This window comes from Mya arenaria, chromosome 7, assembly GCF_026914265.1.
Source record: "Mya arenaria isolate MELC-2E11 chromosome 7, ASM2691426v1".
NCBI lineage: Eukaryota > Metazoa > Mollusca > Bivalvia > Myida > Myidae > Mya > Mya arenaria.
This window is the reverse complement of record NC_069128.1, coordinates 15,372,361-15,395,268: the sequence shown is the minus strand read 5'-3', so window position 1 is coordinate 15,395,268 and position 22,908 is coordinate 15,372,361. Positions and strand designations below refer to the sequence as shown.

The 22,908-nt window shown below is 33.9% G+C and overlaps 1 protein-coding gene across 1 annotated transcript in view; it reads right to left on the bottom strand.

Annotated features, from left to right (window-relative positions):
- Window positions 1–6,606: 6,606 nt before the first annotated feature.
- The window catches only part of LOC128240889 (uncharacterized), a 33,245-nt gene continuing 16,943 nt past the window's right edge, over window positions 6,607–22,908 (bottom strand). Inside the window, exons 7-19 of the mRNA XM_052957875.1 lie at window positions 21,836–22,228; window positions 20,850–20,935; window positions 17,661–17,724; window positions 17,213–17,395; window positions 15,829–15,998; window positions 15,340–15,667; window positions 13,262–13,405; window positions 11,579–11,855; window positions 10,933–11,123; window positions 9,658–9,936; window positions 9,364–9,466; window positions 9,028–9,169; window positions 6,607–8,419 (exon numbers count right to left, since the gene is read on the bottom strand). Coding sequence (XP_052813835.1) covers window positions 8,341–8,419; window positions 9,028–9,169; window positions 9,364–9,466; window positions 9,658–9,936; window positions 10,933–11,123; window positions 11,579–11,855; window positions 13,262–13,405; window positions 15,340–15,667; window positions 15,829–15,998; window positions 17,213–17,395; window positions 17,661–17,724; window positions 20,850–20,935; window positions 21,836–22,228 — 2,439 coding nt within the window. The 3' untranslated portion in view covers window positions 6,607–8,340. The remainder of the gene's footprint in view (window positions 8,420–9,027; window positions 9,170–9,363; window positions 9,467–9,657; window positions 9,937–10,932; window positions 11,124–11,578; window positions 11,856–13,261; window positions 13,406–15,339; window positions 15,668–15,828; window positions 15,999–17,212; window positions 17,396–17,660; window positions 17,725–20,849; window positions 20,936–21,835; window positions 22,229–22,908) is intronic.

Here is a 22,908-nt window from a genome sequence, read left to right as displayed (position 1 = left end):
TACATTGAAAAACTTTTAATAAACCTGTTTTGTGAAATAAGGAAACTAAAATAAACTCTCAATCAAACTCTGGCATAAGACCGAATGCGGGGCTCTGTAAGCGGCGTACGACTGTGCTATGTTTCATTTAAAATAGTAAAGTTATCTGTTAAAAGTCTTCATTCAAAGTAAAAAGTTACCTTCTGACGTAGCATTTATGGCGTGATTTATCACGTGGTATACTTCTTCCGAATACTAAGCCAGTAAGGTAATGGTTGATGTTCATTTAAATTTCTTTAAGGCCCGGAAAAAAACAACATTTGGTTCGGGTTACCCGACCCTACCTACGAAATAGGCGCCGACCCTACCGTTTTTATAGTTTGAAAAGAAAAGAAAAACTAAAACATTTTTTTTAAAGAAGTAGTAGTTTAAAACCCTTGAAGATTACTTTAACACCATTCTCCATTATTTATTGTTTAAAAAAAGCCTTCCTCCCCTACCTTTTTTTGAAAAGGATGTCACCCTAACCAAACCTTCTTTTAGGCCTAAGTATATGCGATTGTACCTCCATAATTGTATATGAATCTCTACTAGGAACTTTGTAGGAATTGCTCCATAACCACAATATTTTGATTACTGTCTGGGGGAATTAATCACTATGTGTGAGTTTAGTTTTAAACCAGTTTCTGCTGAGAAACTGACTGATAGTCATATTCAATTTTGCCTTAATTATTTTTTTATCCCCCGCCTTGAAAAGACGAGGGGATATAGTAATGATAGGCGCGATTCCGTGCGTGTGTGCGTGCGTGTGTGCGTACGTATGTGCGTCCGTCCGTCCGTCCGTCCCACATTCATTTCTTTGCATCTCTTACATTTCTCATGCGATTTCTACCAAACTTTCACAGATTGATGATCATAAAGTGAAGAAGCGCATATTGTCGGGCTTTCCTGATTTGACCATTTTTGAAAGAGTTATAGCCCTTTGTTTATTTTACATTTAAAATTGGTTTCTTCGCAATTCCTCTTATACGTTTTTCATGCGATTTCTACCAAACTTTCACATATTGATGATCATAAAGTGAAGCAGCGCATATTGTCGGGTTTTCCTGATTTGACCATTTTTGAAAGAGTTATTGCCCTTTGCTTATTTTACTTTTTAAATTGGTTTCTTCGCAACTCCTCTTACGTTTTTTATGCGATTTCTACCAAACTTTCACAGATTGATGATCATAAAGTGAAGCAGCGCATATTGTCGGGCTTTTTTAACCGTGTCATTTTGGATAAGGTTATTGTTTTCGAGGAAATACCAATTTATAAATTAAATATAAAACACATCGAAGAAAGATAACACAGACATAATAACTGATGGTTTATAGAGATTTATCAGTGAAATTATAGTTGATTTAAACATATTTTATTGCCTTTTTTCTTTCAACATGATCGGTATTTACAATACACAATGATATAGTGTATTTAAAAGCAAATGGATTTGACACAAGTTCTAACAACATTAGTAACGTCTTCCCCATAAAAAAATATAGTTCACTCTTTCTAACTGTCGCACTCTTTCGTCCCAAATCAACTTTTGTCGTTTGGACAAATCTTTTTTTCCTATAAAGAGCCAGTTTTGAGTAAATATCTGAAAATCAGTTGTATAAGACTGTTGACAAGAGATCAGATTGCATGTTTAAATATTTATGTTAGAAAATTAATTAGTTATGCCTAAAAGCGTTACTGTCGCTTTAAAAACGACAACAACATAATATTTTACATAAATATGAAAAACTGCGATCTGATCTTTTGTCAGCAGTCTTATTCACTGGTTTCCAGACATTTACCCAAACAAATGGAAATAAAAAATATATAACAAGGAAACAAATCAACACATGCATCAACAAATCATTATTATTTAACAAAGGTTGCCGGCAAGGAGTTGACGATTTTAAGCGGTCAGCGAGACAGGCCCTATTTTTTAAAACACAGTGAGTCCCCATTATATAAGTAATCTAAGCCCATTGTTTTCGTTGTTTGTATAAATTGTGTAATATTTACATTCTTACGAGTTTTTGGAAATTATCTTTTATGATAAACACGATTCACTCATTATTTTATTTACTAGAGTCAAAATTAAGTAAGAAATTTAGCCTACGTATCAAGGACAGAAACAAGTGCCGGTATTCGTAAAACACCTCAAGTCATTCCCTAGCTTAAAGTTGCACTCTTACTCCTTAATACGTCTTACCACAATTAATACAGTTGTTGTAATATACCGAAAAGTATGAAGAAATGTCGAACACAACTTACTTTTTAAAGAAAGGTGCAATAAATACGGTATTTTTATCTTATGAAAGGATAGTAGATCGCACTATATTTTTTAGCACTCGCCAAATTTTGCGTTTTCAGCAAAACTTGTGTTTGTTATACATGTGTATGTATTGATTTTAAATAAGAGTGTCACTTTAAGGCACTTTCTGTGTTAAGTATACCACTAATCATATGATAAGAAAACGTAACAATCCAAAACTACTTTTATACATATACCACTAGTGCGTGTATGCAAGCTTATTTATTCTCGCACTGCGGCCTTGCTCATTCGGTTAGTGCTCCGACAAGATTTTTAGTCATTTTAGGTTTTTGGAGCATAGTGCATATACAGAATGTAACTCTGGTTAGAGCTACCCTGGTTCTTTAACGTGCATTAGTGCATAGCACTGTCATACAGGACCCCTATTTAACGTCCCTCCCGGAAGACGATTAGTTTTTTTAGTGATGCGGCGGGGAATCGAACCTGTGAACCCTGGCCTGACTGTCTAGTGTGTTACCGTTTTTATAAATTGTCCTTGATAACATGGTACAAGAGTTAATCACTACCCTCCTGTTCGAGTGTTTATGCTCTAGCTAAGCTGGTACATTTGTTAGGGAAATAGGTGATTCAGAGAAACTTAGACGCAATAAAGCGAACGGTGTAGAATACCCTAAGCAAGTACATTTGTAATGGATTTAGCTGTTTCAGTTAAACTTAACCAGAAATAACGCATGGTGTAGAATACCCTTGCAAAGCTGGAACTTTTTAAATGAAAACAGCTGATTCAGAGAAACGTTTTCAGAATGAAGCACATACTGTAGAAACTCTAGCAAAGCTAGTGCGTTAGAAATGGAATTAGCTGATCCAGAGAAACTTATCCAGAATGAAGCACGCGGTGTAGAATACCCAGCCGGCAACTATCTCGGTTTTCGAAATTTACGACATAAGAGAAATCCGCAAACAAAAACAATGCAAATGCAATATGGTCCTTTGGAAAAACAAAACAAATGTTATTATGGAGTAAGAAGAGTGCGATCGCTTTAAAAACCAGTTGATGTCGATGATTAACGATGCGTTCTTAACTAGTATTCAAGTATTAAACTCTTTTAGAAGGAAGCACTCATGAGCAGGAGAAATTTGCAGTAACATATCAAGTCCTAAAAATTATAAACGGGAGTCGGTCAACTGATATATTTCTTAAACTGTTTTAGTCTTTTTTCTTATATTGGGTTTGCAAGCATTCCAGGAGAACCATTTGCCCTTCAATGTTCAATAGTATTTTTGTTTGGATCAGTAGAAAATATTCCACCATTAATTTTCCGACTGAAGTCTATAAAGTAGTCGACAGTTTTCATTATGAAAGCCATGTGGATTAATCAAACAGATCTGGTCTTGATCAACACAGTCAAGACATCGGGCATGCTGGAAAACATACTCTTCCGGAGGAATACAGTTAAATCCGCCGTCGGCGTCATATTGTTTAACGCTAATATTGTTCATGGAAGAAACACGAGACCATTCAAGGCAGTTGAAGCGAAAGTCATTTATGGAAGAAACACGAGACCATTCAAGGCAGTTGAAGCGAAAGTCATTGATGGAAGAAACACGAGACCATTCAAGGCAGTTGAAGCGAAAGTCATTTATGGAAGAAACACGAGACCATTCAGGGCAGTTGAAGCGAAAGTCATTTATGGAAGAAACACGAGACCATTCAAGGCAGTTGAAGCGAAAGTCATTGATGGAAGAAACACGAGACCATTCAAGGCAGTTGAAGCGAAAGTCATTTATGGAAGAAACACGAGACCATTCAAGGCAGTTGAAGCGAAAGTCATTAATGGAAGAAACACGAGACCATTCAAGGCAGTTGAAGCGAAAGTCATTTATGGAAGAAACACGAGACCATTCAAGGCAGTTGAAGCGAATGTCATCTCGTCCATTAGGAAGACGTTGCGTGAATATGATAAAAGTTTCCATGCTGCGTAAAAAAGGCTTATTATGGCTACTGGTAAGCAATTCGTTTGTAAACAGATTCACTGTGTTTCTCTTCGAAATGTTATAGTTACTAAAATTGAATGAACTGTGACAAGCAGAAATATGCTCAATCGTAAATATGGCGTTAGCAAGAATTATGAGGTCATAGATGAGTAAAATGTGTAACATTGATTGTAACACTGGTTGTGAAGAACATGATATATATTTCATTCATAAAACTTATAACTTCAAACTGTACAAGTAGACAAATTCAGAGTGCGTGACGCGATTCAAATCTGATGGTTGTAATAATGTTGCACTGCACATTTTTGTCGAACGCCATTTTTATGCGTATATATGAAATTTTATGAAATTCACAGTTTTCACATAATCAACCACCACCATCCCCACCTTCCGTTTAATTATCTGTCAGTTTACATGGTCGAGAAATGAGCTGATCTAACTGTTTTTAATGTTACATTTAATTGTGAACACATCATTTATCAATGTTTTTCTTCATATTTTCTTACCATATATCTGTATTGTTAGTGTTTTGTTTCTCTTCCCTTCACAAGTTTTGTTAGGCACTATTTTTACAGATAACTATATTTCTAGTAGGGCGGTTTTTTCACCCAGATATGTATTTCGGGAAATGTTATTATACACATGATATTGACACTTATGTGTTATTTTACGATATTTCATAAAAACACTTTTATGGCATTAATAAATGCCCTATTTTCATTCAAAGCTTACGTTACGTTTTCCCTTCATCCATACGAGTTCGACCCGGCCTGTCACTTAGTGCCTTGACGTTGAGCAATGCATAAAGATAATGCAGTGGTGACTGCAGAGGACAAACTCAGTGTCCGTTACCTCATGGTGACCTTGTACGTCGCCAGGTCTCATTACCTTTCATTGATGATCTCGTGAGAGCTAACAAAGGAACCGGAATTCTAGATCCTTCAGGCAATGCGATGGTGCAGGCAATAATCGACTTCCATGTAGTTACCCGATTGAAGCAATGATTTGTCTGTTATGTATGAATAAATATGTGACGAATGTAATAAGGATTGCATGTGTTTGCAAACATATAAATAAATTAGGGATGCAAACGAATGGCAAAATTGATATTCGAATATTCGGTAATTCTTTCGATCGAATATTCGAATACCTAAATGAACCTTTTAGAATTGCTTTAAACTATTATTAACTGTAGTAACTAAGTCGGGGCGCTGTTACCCTTCATTGTCGTATCGTTTACACGCGACGGACACTTATTGTTCCACAAATTAGCCTCTGAATTTTCTCATTTTTAGAATATATCCCAAGAAAAGGGATACATCTTTAACAAGACAAATCGAATGATTTCAATTCCTGTGTGTTCATATTTGTAAACAATGCAAAATAAGATCCGGGAATTACGTATTTTCCCGGTCACGTTAAATGACGATATGCGCCAACATGTGACTTGCAGCCTCGTTCTAGTATAAATGTTTACGAAAAATATTTAAAGGAAACGACACCATGGCCAAACGTCGATTTTGACTTATGTATTGTGCAACAATACAAGACATATATCCTAAACGTTAAACCATACAGTTACGTTTCAATGCAAGAACGTTTTATCGAAACATGGAAAACTGATTAAAGCACAAAACTAGCACATGTCTTTCCTATCATCAAGGCGATTTGAGCAATATCGCCTAGCTTGATTAGCAGTGAAAACAACACACTGGTATAAAGGCCAATCTCTTAAACCCTTAATTGGCATGGTCATTTAGATGTACCAAAAAAAATTGGAATGTGTTTAATGTCACTTGTCTAACAGCCAGTAAATGCAAAATTACGGGGACTGTTTATAGTTCCCGACGATATATCCGATATGACGCGTGTATAGTGTCATTAAGTTCACACCTCTGGCATTAAGGGCCAATCATTGTAAAACAGACGGACGAAGAACACATTTGTAGGCAAAAAGTGCACAAAAAACAACAAAATAATCGAATATTCGAATACCGATTTTGACATTCGAATACCAAACGTTCAATCGAATATTCGAATATTCGTTTGCATCCCTTATATAAATACAACAATTATTTTATAAATGTATGTCATTTTTCTACTTGATAATCCAGATTCCGTAGAATGTTACCGTTTAGGATGATGTTAATCTAATATTTGTACCACTGAGCCAATTGTTCAGAAGCTTGCTAAACTAAACAACGTAATTTTGTTTATGATGTGTTTATATATTTTAATAAAACAACTACAGCTTGTAACCTTTATTCTAAATTAGTACAAATGCGTTGCATTTCACAAGTGTTCACATGAATTTGCGCATTGTAAACGTTTAGACCGGGTTCAATTAAGGCACATAAACATACAATAAAGGCTGTTGTTAAAACGTACATAGCAACTTGGAATAGATTAATGGGATGAGACACGTTTTAGTTACTTTAGCAACTCAAAACCACACATTACATTCATGTAAAATGTAGTTACATTAAAATTGTAATGATATTGATGTTTTTTTTTATGGTGGGGATATGAATAAATATGTGACGAATGTTTAAGCATATATTTTGATACAAATAAATAAATGCAAATTATACATTAGCATATATACATGCATAACAAACAATCGTTCGTTGTCATGGAGTATAACGTGTGCATTGTGATGAACATAAGCAATACGATAAGAATAGAATGAAACGGTATTTACAGCAATTGTAATTGATTTCAAAAATAACATAATTGCATAATTTAAACACCACGAGTGAAACACGTTAGAAATCCAAGCATTTTTAAACAATTGAAGGCATAAATGAGTTGAAATTTTGATTTAACTTTTTAAAAGATTAAATAATATCTTTCTTAAATTCAAAGTGAAAAATAATATCAAACGGATAATAAATATTACATCAAAATTTATGTATTGAACATACATCTTCTAAAAAAGTAAACATGCACATATAACGTATAAAGCTTACTCAAATTATAAAACGGGCATGTAACCAAACTTTTGTAAATCAAAAGTGAATAATTTATATGAAATGCTATAATTAGAACAGGTAAACACGATAATCATGAACAAAAAAGAGCATTGTTTTTCCTTTTTTAATGCAATATTTACACAATATTATTTTTTAAAGCCTTAAAGGCCACTTTGCATTGTTGACATACAACTGTTTATTTTATTTCTCACAGGTCAGGTTAACATACATTGATCAAAGTTATCCTTTTTATCGACCTCCTACTCTGACTAGCAGATGAGTAATACAAATTGTTCAAGAAAGAGTTGTAACGTATACATATATTTATGAGTAATAACAATTTAATAATAAAAATTGAACTAAGAGGAGTGAGATATTTAATGATCTCAACTATATAAAACATTTCATGAACGATTAATTGTCAAAAAAACTGAAATAACAGTCAAATCTCGAGACTAGGAAAGATTTTCTCTTTTTCAATTCATTTCTTTATTTAGAGTGTAAAATTTCTATTAAAAATAATTTCGATTATTCTTTTAAAACATTACATGCCATATGTATCGTAATGAAGATCGACACATTTTAAAACCTTTTTTGTTAACATTTAAGCGACTAACATACCACAAAAATCATTGTTTCTATGTGAAACAGACACTCATTTAATTATTTTAGTGAACAAAAAAGTTTATTATTAAATATATACAATCATTATTACTGTTTTTATACTAGTATTACATCAACGGGCGTGCTTACATCAAAAAGCACAAATCAAACATAGCTAAAGTTGTAAAAGTTTATACCAAAATAAAACATGGCGTATACCATACATAGCATGCAAATCTATAAAATCAAACAAACAAAGTAAACAACAATATAAGTGAATACAATATATAACAAATATGTTTATTTCCTTTAATTCGTGAATCGTTTTTATACGCTTTTCAACGTTTTGAAAGTCACTCGAAGTTCTCTGGAAAAAAGTAAAACTGGTATACTTCAATTCACCCAATGGACAACAAGTCTATTTAATTTCACCAAAGGGATTTAGTCTACTTAAGTCAACCCGCGGGAATACTAGTCTTCCTAAATTCACCCCATGGGAATAACGTCTCCAACTTGGGCATTTTTACTCCGAGTGTTTAGACTCATTTCCTTCCGTTTCTTACACCTGCGCAAAGAAAGAACAACGTATTAACAAAAATGATAAAAAAAACAATGTGTTAATCTAAAACATATACCTTATTGCTAATTCTACATTTATAATGAAATATACTATAAATTAGATACAAACAACAGCATTAAACGAAATATACAAAAGTCTATTTTTGCTCAGTAGTACAAACATTATTACTTTTATTTATATGCACAAATAATTACAACAAAGGTGGTTTTGGCAAAAGCAGAGGACGTGACCTTGTTCATTTCCATTTCTTTTATCCTTAAGGCAATGTATACATATATATTCCCCCCTTTCGAAGTCAACCAATCAAACCAGCGTCATGACGTCGGGTCAGTGTTTTGTTTTGATATGGCGTGCACACAAGTATGTTAATCGACAAAAAACCGACGGACCGGCCATCTGACGTGTAATGGTTTATGATCTGATAATAACACTCTAGTCATCGGTTCGGAAATATTTCAGTAGAACGAGGTGATGTACAAACCCAAACGACTTTCACAAGTTGTCAACCTAGGAACAACGTTTCACTATCCAAAGTCAAAGGTATTTCAAAAGCAAGGGGTTATTGTCAGCACATACTATTGTTTCTTTATTACCTTTTCACGACGACTGCCCCGACAACCAATATCAGCACGCCAATGACGGAACTAACAATAGCTAGTATCAGCCATGTGTCGTCACCAGTAGTCGGAACCGTCTCTATACCCGGTTTGAGAGTTGCAGTGTTGTTTTCGCACCCTGAATTATAACGAAGAATTTTGAAAAAGTCGTATTTTGTATATACATGAAGTCAACTCCAATTACACTTCAGACAAGAACATATGCGTTCTAATGGGTTGTTTTTACTCAGAAACGATTATAAGATTACAAACATTGAAGTGTTTTAAGTATATTGTAAACGTGTACATATTGCAAACAATTTGACAAATTACCTGGCTGCCAGGAAAACGTTTCATCTGAATTCATTGAGCACTTTAAACACTGGTGTGTCTCATTAACCTCGTAGCATCGTCCGTCACTGACGCAAAATCCAGGCTGCATAAGTTTTCATATATATTTGATAACAATCATGCCACTGTGAATTTAGAGAAATTAACATTGACTATGTCATGCTCAAAGAATTATTGATTTTATTTTCTCATTTCAAAGCAACGTTCGTTTTAAATAATAAAAATAGCGAAGACTCTCGATTTTTAATTTAGTTAAATAGTAAGGTTTTACGTTACCAGTGTTTCACATGAAACTGTTCCGTTTATCTTCGAACATTGAACACAGTCCGTATCGAAATTAACAACAGAATCCTCTTCGCTGTAACTGTCAGTTTCATTTGTATTGCTTATGCCAACAAGGTAACCAGTTGCTATGACGTCATTTGGAAACAAATTTGGTGAAATAGTGGAGCGCTTTTTTCGGTGTTTTGCTATTGAACATGACACTTCAAAGAAGCCACCAATCTGTGCTCTAACGTAAACGATATCCCCATATGTAATACTGTCTGGAGTAACCTGAAATGGATAAGGATAAAATAATCGCCGTTGTTTAGTGTTATTAGTAAACTTGTAATCAATTCCAATATTTTCCAATATTTTTCTTAAACAGAACCGAGTTTATTGCAAGCTTAAGTACAGTTAAAACAGGATCAATATAAGATCGTTATGTTGATTTTTAGACCGATATGAGTTTTTATGATTTTTACTAATTGATCTTAAATGTGTGGAGAGCAATTTGATGTCATAATTGGTTTGGACTAGGAACTTTTATTTATTTGTTTCACGACAAAATCGAATTCAATCCAATTGCAACAGTATCAATACAAATAACTCAAAACAACAATTTCTAAGGGCCAAAATGATTTTTATACTACATGCATTTTTTAATTAAGAAAGCTTTATTCTTGCCGCAATACACATGCACTTATTTTATAAATACATAATCTTTAAGTAACTTAAGTACATTAATTAATGGAGGAAGAAATTGTTTTTGATAGTGTTAAGCATTTGGATATGAAACACATATTTTAAGCTGCAAATATTTATATATAATTTCATAACCGTATTTGAAAGATATTTGCATACCGTATTAGACCAAAAATGTGATAAAAAATAGCACCAAAATAGTAGTTTTGCAAAAGTAACATATCTTTTAGATGCTATAATATGTATCACTACACAGGAAACAATGCCTTGTGACTTCACTGTTTAGTATAAATGATAACCAGGAAGTGAATTTTACCTCATTTTTTTTTTGAATTCAGTTCTTATTTGCAGAGATAACACCAGGAAGCCACAAAATGATTAGATAAAAATCGAAACATTATATTTTGGCAATGGAAAAATGATAAACGGTTGCAAACTTTTGAATCTCAAATTTCCATTAAACAATAAATATATAAAACGTCTCCTATTTGGTTTTGGCCTTTCATACCCGCAATTTATTATGGGAGGCTCTTGAAAACTTGACCATGAATCGTAATATTTTGAATGTAAGCAAAACAGGAATACCGTAAAGGTTGTGAGTTTACACGTCAAGTTTTCAGTGTCAACAAAGTCATCTGCCAGGACGTAAATAATATTGCACGGCCTTTGCTGTAAATCACAAAGACCTTCGTCCGGTATTCCCAACATTTCCGGAGGTGCAGATGAGTCTATCGAGCAATCGGTACCAATGAAAGGCGCATAACATTCACACGTACCTACAACAAAATAAAACGAAGTTATTGATACAAACAAAAACCAATGACTCCACACCCTACACTCTATAATCTAGATATCACGACTTATATTTTATGATACCACGAGTTGTTGTTCGTTAGTTTTACGTACCATAATAATACTATTACAAACTTTGTCGCGTTACATATGAATTGAGATAATTTTCTCAATTGGTTAACAGTCTGAGTCAGAATCATCTGAAACTTTTGGCCATTGATTTGTCTACTAGTGGCACTCCATTTTATATTTTCCTGGTGGTGTAATTTAATACTTGCCACAAGTAAGCCTCTGTTCACACAGAAAAGCAAACATTTAATAACGTATCCAAACGTTCGGAATGTATTTTCAAGCTTAATCGCATCGATACTTCGATGAATTGAAATATGCAAAAGATAATGGCGCGTTATGGTATTAAACATGTCCACATTGCACCTACCATTTTCACATTTGCCGTTCCCGCTGCATTCATTTTGACAAACAATATTCTCAATAGCTTTTAGATTTTCTTCGCTGAGTTCAGGAACAGTTTCTGCTCTCAGAAATGTAATATTGGGCTTCGTGTCATTTTCAAACGTTATCGTTGTTCCGTTAACATTAAAAGTCATTCCTTCGAATGCTTCTGGCGGAGGTGGCTGTTCAGCTTTTACTTCATAAACACATTTTGATTTTATTCCCTCTAAATGACTTTGTGCCCAGAACATACTATTTGAATCCTGAAATGTTAATTTTGTTTATTAAATTTAACGTTGCATTTTAATAGTAGCATGAACATAAACAACGTGTTATTCAGATAAAACACAACTATGTTGTGAATTCCAGCATTATTGCAATTAAAGATATGTAATTTGCAATGAATATATGTGGTAATCCATACTATAATACTGTTTAAAAAAGGTACAAATGAAATTCTGTTCATTGTTTTGTATGGATCTGTTTTCTTTATTTCTATTGTCATTTGCATATTCCGAAATATTTAGGTGAAATAATAGATAGTTAAAACACGTTTCTCCAATTCACCAACAAATAACTATGTTGAACAATTGTTGTTGCTTTTGGCGAATTGGAGAAACGTGTTTTATTTATTTATTATTGTCATGAACTTTTTAATCAGTTACTAGTAATCTTATTAATTCAGCATAGCGCTTCCCTTACTGTTTCAAAGACATTAGCTTTCATACGCGTGTTATCTATGCAAAACCAACCAGAACATGTGTTATTGGCCGTCTGGCATAGGGCATAACTCAATATATCATAGCAAGCATGATTTCCGTTGCTACCCCAATTGCTTTTGTAAACACGTGGAGTTTAATATATTTAGGCATAATATTCATTTGTGCATTTACAAAAGTCAGGGCCCATATTTACTATCGTCTTGGGTCTGAGACTCAGACTTAGAAACGCACAATTCAAATGTTGTTGTAAAAATGCTATTACAGGTGCAAAGATGGAAAACATTGCTGTTTCTGTAACCAACGAAACTGTTCTACAATATGGCATACAACAAGTAATATTGTAGAAATCTTAAAACATTTAAGAATTCACTTTTCGACCCCTGTCTAAAACTCAGAATCAGGATGTTAATAGTGAATATGGACCCGGTTTCTCAAAACAAAAATTCTTGTCTTATGCTTATCTGGTTATATGCGTATATGTCCCAAAATTACTTTATTTCACAAATTATATCATCCACTGTCCTTATAAATATCTGTTTATGTACTCAAACTCTTATATTTGTACATACTTAGTATTACATTACTAACCATACAGCCTGGTTAATATATATTATTGTTCTTTTACATGTTTGTATACAGCATTTGTATTATTCATGTTAATGACCTCAAAATACATATTTGTATTATATGATGAGAGTAAATAAAACTGTGACTTGTGGTTATTTCCACACGTTTAGGTAACGTCTGTGTCCGATTTCTTTACAAAGTACTAGAAAAAATATATGAATAAATGTTTGTCTTATTTAATATATGCCTAAACTTTGTTTTGAGTTCACATACCTAAAAACTATCGTTTTTATGATAAAACAACGGCAACTACAGGAACAAGCACAACTCACAGATTATTTAACAATATTATAAGTTGAAAAATAAATCAACCTACTTACAATGGCATCTAGGACGCAGTGCTCAATAAAGGAAGAGAAATTTAGTCCTGGTATTTGGCTGCACATCTGATAAGCGGTGGTATTTAACACTTCCATGCACTCAGTGTAAGCGGTTTCCTTGGTGTAAACTTTATCCACCGATCTCTGCAACAAAAGGGGACCAATTAATTAACATGAATATTGTATTTTAAGGCGAGAAGCTGATGTAGTTAGGTGCGTATGGAAATGTCGTTTATGTGCCCTCATTTGTTGTTCTTGCGCAACATTGAACTTATCCAATCCGTCAAGAAGTACGCCTGGCAGCGTAGTTACTTCATGCGATCATTCAAATTCGTCCTTGATCGGAAATATCTTGAAGTGCTTTACACAATTTTCATTAGACCTTGTTAGAATATGCAGATTTTATTTGTCTGGGGTTATATTACTCAAGCTGATGAAGACGTCCTAGAAAAAGTACAAAACGAAGCGGCACGAATTATCTCCGGTGCAAAGAGACTTGAATCTCTAAGTGATAAGAAAGCTTTAAAATAAACTGACATTATTCTACAAGAGGTTTCATTCTCTTACACCTACGTATCAAAAACACTTTGTCCATCCCGAAGTGGAGAAACAAACTCGTACACTCTTAGAAACTCTACTTACCTTCGGAATATTGTTTGTAACCACAATAACTATATACCATCTTTTGCCATCACTCATATCTTCTGGGAATGCTTTATAATTAGAAAATGTTCGTTCTTCTATATCGTTGCCCTTATTTAAGTTTAGCCTTAACAATAACTACAACTCCAAACATATAATGATAATGATCGAATATCTAATGCAAGACTGCGTATGCACTGTACCAGACTTAACGAAAATCTGTTCTCCGCAAACATTGTCGATAACCCCAATGTGGAGTAATCCTTTCTTCTTCACCTGTCCGCTATATCATGCTCAAAGAAATCCTTTTGACCAGCTATCCTGACTTGTCCACATCCCCCACTCTAACCGCTTTCCCAGTCTCATCCCTCTTATTATTTCCATATTATCACTTGCTTCACTTCACCATTCTTTTGCATTATGTCCCCCACCTTTTAATCAGAACTCATTTTGTATATATTCGATTAAACATAACAGCCCTTACAAGACTTACTTATAAGAGGCTTGACGGAATGACTGAAGCGAGACGTATACTAATGGCAGTACTAGCTCAAACTCCAAAATTTATGAGTGTGCGATATAAAACAAAACAGATATTGTAGTTTTTGTAGACCGAGCAAGACTTTTGGATATTGTAGTTTTTGTAGACCGGGCAAGACTTTTGGATATTGTAGTTTTTGTAGAGCGGACAAAACTTTTGGCAATTAGTATAGTATACACTTTAAATTGTTTTTCTCCACTCTGTATATTTATTGTTTTGTGCATAAATCACGTGTCTATGTTTTATGTAATACTAGTATGCTTAAATTGTGTACAAATTGTAATTGAAATATTCGAAGAAATATTGTTTAAACAAAACAACTAACACGTTTACTAGCAAGAACGACACATAAAAGGCGTCACGACTCATAAAGGCACTATCTATGAACACATATTTTCGTATTTAAAGAAGTTATACACAATTTCAAATTCAACTTTAGATACCTGATATATGCCGAAATCCAGAGTACAATTTTCACTTAAAATATTATTTGCAAATACAACACCATACTATTGTTAATAAATGTTATTAAGGAAATACTGTCTAGCCAAAAACTATTGTCTTTAAATATCTATCTGTATACATTTTGAGATAATGTCTTAAAACTGCCAGTGAAAACATGAGTTCAATGTGAATGTCACGTCTTGTGATCAAGAGTCAAAGAAGCATATAACGTGTGTAATTTTTCTCCTTCCAATACATAGAAAGAATACACACACACTTCGAAAGGGGCATAACATAGTATGTTCTTATACAGTGTATAGTCTTTATATATACTTTATTTTCACAATATGCTAGCAGGATCATAACTAGCCTAGTGGCAGCTATGTGGAATTTCGTAAACACTATATTGTTTACGTTAAAACACGATTTTAACCATTTTAATTACATTTACCTTTGATAAAATTTCAGGCTCCGGTAAACTGCCTCGATGAGAGACAAATGCTGTTTTCGGACTTTTGTAGAAATCGTACACCATTTTAAAATGTTTCGTTCCATCGCGCTTTGTTCTTTTCCTTTGAGAAGAACATCTCCGATGTGAATGTTTGGCATCATATTTAGTTTCACATACTTTCTGTGTGTCTGCGTGGCATTCTATTTTCTTGTCTATGTTTTGTGATTTGACAGTGGGACATCTACATAGGTACCGTGATTTTCTCCATTCGCTTAACTGTTTGTCGTTTCTTTCATCGAATAAGCTCAGCCGATGTCCACCATCAACGCTATGTATATATATTTTATATTTACAAATTAGCAGCTTGAAATGGACACGATAGATACATACTTAAAGCGTGTGTCAAACTCATAAAAACCATAAGTTCTACTTTTATGTTAACACAAACACCTAGTTATTATATATTAATCTGATGGACAACGAACCTACCGCCAATTGATAATAGTGCTTCCACTTTCATCGTTATTAGGGTTACCATCAAAATTTCCACAAAGTCCTTCAGTATGTTGATAATCCTCAGCCGATGGATGGACATAGACGTCAAAGTATTTCTTGCTTTTCACATAGATGTCCACTTCAGTCCCAGACGGTAATTTCATCTAAAATAGCAACGAGTTATTTCTTGAAATGCAATATTGTCATTGAAAATGTTCAAATAAACTGGTAACATGTTCCAAAATGTATAGACCACAATATATATTTAATAATTTAAGTTAACTAAATTTTTTGTACTTTTAGGTAAATTGTACTCAACCCTAGACTCAAAGACTCAAAAGATGATTTTTAGGTTGTTCACCCAGATACACTTTAGTGACACACACCATCTGTTAGAGCAATGTTTCTAATTTGTAAAAAAGTTGTTGGATATGACTCTGGTCTTGCACAAGTCCATAGTATGGATACCACTGGACTACATGTTAATTTAGGATATACAATTGGTATATTCTAATTCTGATAGAAATATACTATAGTGTCAAACATTTGTAGTATTGCATTAGTTGCATTATATATCTTGCATTTTTGTTGATAGTTTGGTCATATCAAGGTCAAGATGAAATTGCCAATTTATTTTAAATTAAAGTTACGTATTGTCCCAAAATAAATATACCAAAATAGATAAAAAAACATTGGGGGGCAAAATCAAGGTTTCAAAAAAGGTTTTCAAACCGCCGAAACTATTGAAACTAAAACTGAAACTAGCTTGATGCGCTGTTATTGTACCTACAGAAAATAAAAGTAAATATTAATGCTTGTGTTGATGAAAGTCATAACCAACCCATAACAAGAAAGCTAATACATTTTCAACTAAAACATACTTTTCTGTATCTGATAGGTGGGGTAACCATACCGTTCAATAGCAAAGGTCATGCAATAAAACATTACTTCCAGTGTTCAATCCTGTATTTGTTTCATTTTTTTTGTTTAACAATTATACTCATTCAAGAATATAAATGGTTTGGTTGATCTTTTTAAGACAATAGTTTAAGAAAACTTGTGCAATCCCAAATGATGCAGCTCAATACTATTGCTATTTAAGCCAGTTTTCTGATATAGTTAAAAAAATTGAAATGTGCAAGCATTGTAACTATTGTACAATGATAGGATAGGAAACAAATGTACACTGCAAAGTAACAGTACGATAATTCCTTTACTGCTCATAACAAATTGTCCGTCTGTATTTCGTATACATGTAGTTTATGCAGCTGATGATGAAAATTCCAATGTATCACCTGGCAAGCAAAATAACATTTAAAATCTACATAAGATGAGTTTTATTTATTAAACAATAGAAGGAAAAAAGATAAAAAAAAACCTTTGTGTGTCCATTTTGAGAATACTCTTTGATTAAGATTCCATGTTCGCATTCACGAAAACTTCCAGGTTCTTTTTTGTCACATAAGTCTATGACATAAAGATCTCTTCCGGCGCGAACAGCAACCCCGCAGTTACAGAAGGCGGTTCCGCTTGCTGTGCATGAAATCGTTTTCGTCTGAATCTGAATTAAAAATAAATATTCTTTTTTCACAGTTTTTTAAATGATCGTTGAAACGATTTTTGGTTTTTATGTACATAGAACATATTTGGCATGATGGTAGCGATGGCATGCCGATGGTTCGAGTGTTTGATCCGCCTCTCAAAGGAAACACTATGATTCATTGTAATACATTATAATAATGAAAAAAAAACTTCAAAATTTTATAATGTCAACTAGATTTTCTCGATTAACGTTTAGCTACCTTTCTGTGGAAATATTGACATACCTCTTGTTGCAAACTTGTACTTTTATACAGGATATAGGTACCTTCAGCTCGAAGACTGTAACCCCTGCAAAAACATTTGATAATAAACAGCTTGTACATTATCTCTTAAAGCTCATTACTTTAGAAATAGTCGAAATACAAGTATTGTCATATAGTGTAATTTCGCTCCTTAAAATTGCATGTTGATAGTACTTAGATTTCTTTTTAGGTTTCTTTCATTTCAGACAAAAGCAAGTCGTAGAAACGCAATACTAACGACAAAGATAAAATAGATTAAGTCACTGAAATGTTCATAATTTAAAAAAAGTAAGATGGAACTAAGATGTAAACGGTATTATACTATGAGCTAAATATATCCATTTTGAAAAGAATGAATAGAACACACAACTTTTTTCAAACCTTGAGAAAAACTGCACCGAGGAAAAGGCTATCAAAAAATTAAAGTAAGAAATGAAACAATAACGGGAATACAAACTTTGAACGAAAATGTTATATACTGAAATAAATGGAACTAAGAAAATTCTAAAATAATTCAACTTTACACTGACGAAATGAAAGCTTTTCTAAAGGAATATGCATCTCCATTAACCCAGCCGGACATTTGTTCCTCCACTGACACAATTTGAAATTTTGGTTTAAATCCTTAAACAAGAAGTAAAATAAAACACTTTGTGTCCAATTCTCAAACAAAACGTCCAACTTTAAATGTTAACGTTTAAAAGATCAAACTTTCGAAAATTTGGAAACCACTTAAATACACTAGAGTATACATGAATATACATGCTTTTGACTTCTTTCGCAAATACTTTTAGATTTGTATACTGATACTCAATTAATAAAAACCATGGAGTATCATGAGTCACTTTTATTATTAATTTAATATGTGGAATATCCAAATAATTACTAAAGTATGAAGTAATACTAAATTGCATATGACATGTTCTCTGGAACTTTAGTAAACACTACTCTATAATTTATTCATAAGTCGTATTGACTTTACTACCAGGGAATGACCGCTCAACCAAATGCACCAAACAAAATGCATGTAAATTAAGATTGTGTTTAAGGTTTCCTTCTTCAATGGCCTGATCCTCTCACAGAATTTTTCTGGATCGAATCACCCATATACTATTAATTTCCGGTATGGTTTGGTATATTTTAATATTGCTCTCAACCTATGTCCCTCCTGGACAAAATGAACAGATTTATATCAGTGGTTAACGTGGTGGACGCGTTCCGGTTCATTCAGCATTACATTAATATACTCACAGACAATAGCAGGTCGAAAGCTTGTCAATGCTTTAATCCCTTGATTTTAGTTGTTCAAGTGTATACTATGCATTAAGTAATGCGTTCAGCACGGGTTCATTTTGAAACGATTAATTGCGAATTTACGCAAAAAAATGCAGCCTCTTTGCCGCAATAACCGCAAAACATTGTACGAATACTCATTACAGCGCTACTATTAGCGAGTTACTTAAAATGCAGACTGCAGTTTTGTAGAGCATATAGGTAATGAAAATTAGCTCATTAGCCACCGCAGTGCCAACAGAGCTGGTGTTGATACGCTCGTGCGTGCATTAATTCGTTAAATACTAAAAATGTTTTGTCAATCTGCCGATGGTAGATTCCGATTAACGGTGATGAAAGTCTGCATCCTGGTGGTCTACAGCCTCAACATTGCTCAAAACTATAGAAACGCGCTAACGTTACATATAAGAGCACAGACAAAATGATATGACCGCGCAGGTCATTGCTGTCGTCTAGAGAGTAGAACGTATACTTTTATGTAGTGTTTTCGGTGTTATGTCGACGGGTGTCAACATGAAACGGAAGGTGCTCTCGCATTAAAGGTTTTGCCTTGTATTTCGACGTTTCTTAGCAACTGATTCATGTGGAAGCCGCTAACTCAGATCTGAGTATTTGAACCTTAAGGAGACACGGTCTCTTTTTGGCGTAAAGTCACAGAAGGTTATACAAGAGTGTACGAGATTAGTGTTTTCACGTTGTCCTTGTCTGAGACACTGTGAGAGCGTGAAAAATATGTCCACTGATCCTAATTGTGACGTAAAAATACTTTGTTCTAGGCGATATAAATGCCCATGACTATGTGCCTCCAAATTGACGAATGTACCGGGTCCGGTTATTTTCGTGCGACGCTCGTATTTGCATATTAAAACCAATCGATCCAACAATTGGGTCGTTGATGGCTTTCAAATAAAAGAAGACTTTGGCAGCCTTTTAGTGTCTTTTTATTGTTCTAACATATAACTTCGGGCTGCCATAACTAAATCCGAACGTTCAGAAATTGAGGGTTCAAATTCTTATGGAAGAAGTTGTGGTTGATGTTGCGTCTGTGGTGTTATCGCAAACGTTGAACGGGTTTCAAAGGAACTGCGATTATTTTAAAACTTGTGGCTCAGCATTTTCACCGCCAACATGAAGGTGGTAATCTCCGCGACGAGTGTCTACATTTTCCGTCGAAATGTATAATTTGCAGATTTTTCTGGATACTATTTCATTTGTTTTCTGTCAAAGGTTTGTCGTTTATTACAAGATATTGCTTTTTGCTGACACAACCCTCTTTCGTTCATAGCGGTGGTGGCAAGGTGGTTATAGTACCGGAGGTATTACTAAATTAATCGCGGTATAGCTATAGCTTATGGTATGTTCATGTCATTATATTCTTAATGAAACGCTGGTATATCTCACAGTTTTGCAACATGTAGTTTAAAAATATCGAATCGCCCATAATCGCTTAGTCAATTTCACCAAATGGACGAAAATGTTTACAACGACGTGCGTTAAAGTTTCTCTTCGTTTACTATTGTAAAAAAGCCGAAATTCGATGAGTTTTTTTACTTTGTTTTTCGAAATATTAACATCGAGTACATTTAGTACGAATCAATCGACGACATTGGATTATAACAATTTTAACGATATTTTATTTTTCTTAAATTTTAGGGCAAAGGATCATAAGTCAAATTTAATGCAATACCGTAACCATTAATACTTCATTATGGCTTGGTTCCTGTTGTATATTAATTCGTGACTTCAGCAGCTTTATTTTTTCACAATTGTAACGGTTAGTGGAGCCGGAGCAGGTTTAGGGTATAGGTATAACAGTCCAATTGTTTTCAGTGTAGAAATGTCCGATTGAAAAACAACATTATTGAATTTGCCGCTTACCTTCCGTCAAATGTGGCGATTCTTGGGTCTGCATAGGATCCACATTGCTTGTTAAGCAGGTCTGGTTTGGTGTCATTTATAGTGACCTTAAACAGGAAGAAAATATATACTTATCAAACCATTTACATTTTTTTGTATACAAATAAAGTTAACCGAGTATATTGGGATGGTTTAATTCAAGGTAAACATATGCAATGATAATTAGGACAAAACAATTATCGAATGGCATATAAATGATCGAGTTATAAACATTTGTCCATTCAAATCCCGAAGCAAATAGTATTAACAAGATTCTACGAAAGAAATATAATACGTATTTAGTGTTTTGGTATATGTGTGGACCAATGCAAATAAGTATTATACAAACTTTCCCCTTGTTATAGTCCATAGAACGCTTCCCCGCTTATTATTTTTAGAAACGATTCGAGAGCTTCCGGTTTTTAGAGCACGTGAGTAAGCATGTTCAAAGAACGTTCTTTCGCAAGTGCAATTTGCACGAAACTGACGTTTGTTTAGAATTAAAAAAAAAAATGGGATAATTTAATGATGATCGATACGCCGCTATTTTGTTGTCATAGAATATGGAACAATGCAACTGTAGCTTACTTTTTAGATTATCAAATTATAAGTCGAAATTTTCTGTTGTTTATTTGTGTTTAAGTTTCCATGCAATAACTGTCACTCAATACGGAAGACTGCAAAAGAATGACATTATCGGCCTAGAAGCGTGCTGTGCCATGGACATTGTGATAATACTAGATTTTCATTGGGTTACACATAATCACATACAATAATAATTGTAGCGCCTCCCTCACACTCTTCTGTTTTCTCTTGAACGTTAACAATATAAACTCATTTCATGCATTTTAAGTGTTCATTAGAATTACTTGCACCTTCATCGATTATTCTCTCAAGACAATATTTGTACTTGTATGTTTTAAAACACCAAGAAACAGAACTGACAACAGGCAAATGTATGTACTCACCGATACTGGTTCAATTTGATACCGTTCAAAGAGTGGATGGCTTGGAAAACTGCTAATTGTTCGGAAGTAAAGAACGTGTACAGAGTATGGAGTCCCTCTTTTGTTTCTGTTATGACCGGGTAAGCTTTTTAACAAAACGGAATTGGCCTCTTTCATTTTGTTGGAAATCATTAGTCCGCAAGTAGGCCTTCTGCTAGCTTCCCGAGGATCCTCTATCAAAGTTGTCATCGTTTGAACAGGCTGTGGAAAGTGGCATTCTGATGGCGTTGGGTCGAAAAGCTCAATAGGTAATTGACATGTTGAACCACCCCGTGGACACCCAAATGGTACTGTTGATTCGAAATATAGTTTAACTGTATCACCTTTGCCAATCGTCACCGATTTATTTAAGCACTGAAAGAATAGATAATGTATCAGTTAATACGGGAACAGTCAGCATTCCACGACCTTGTCCGCCATAAATACTCAAGGTGGATAAGCACGTTATACATTATCATTCCAAACAAACCTTACCAGACTCTCCCAGTTATTCCTTACGTTTCACTTTCTGATCAGTTTGGCAAAAAAAAACACCCGTTTTTTAATTGGTACGTGTGCCGCACATTACACAAATCCTTTAATGTGAGAATTTTTATTTTGAGAAAATAAATTATTAGCCTTTGGGAGAATTCTATTATATTTTTAATTTGAGAAGAATAAATAGGGTCCTTGATTTTTATTATTAATTTACCAGTCGTTCAATTAGAAACATAAGTCACATAACTCGAGGTTACCAGGGGCTCACAATGCGGTAATAAGAACAAACTGACGATAAATTACTAAAAATCTTCATGTTCTATTATTGAATAGCGCGCACTTAAACACATGAACTGATATGTTTTCACTGGAAGTTATTGCATAAAAAGAATTTCTTTTCAAAACTCCATCTTATAAGTGCCTCTCGAAGGCTCCCCGACTTAACTATACCAATCAAGATTCTTCGACATTGTTCATAAAACACAGTAATTATTTGATAATATTTATGCAAACAGCTACAGAAACAAGCTCAGTAGCAAACAGTTTAAACATAAAAC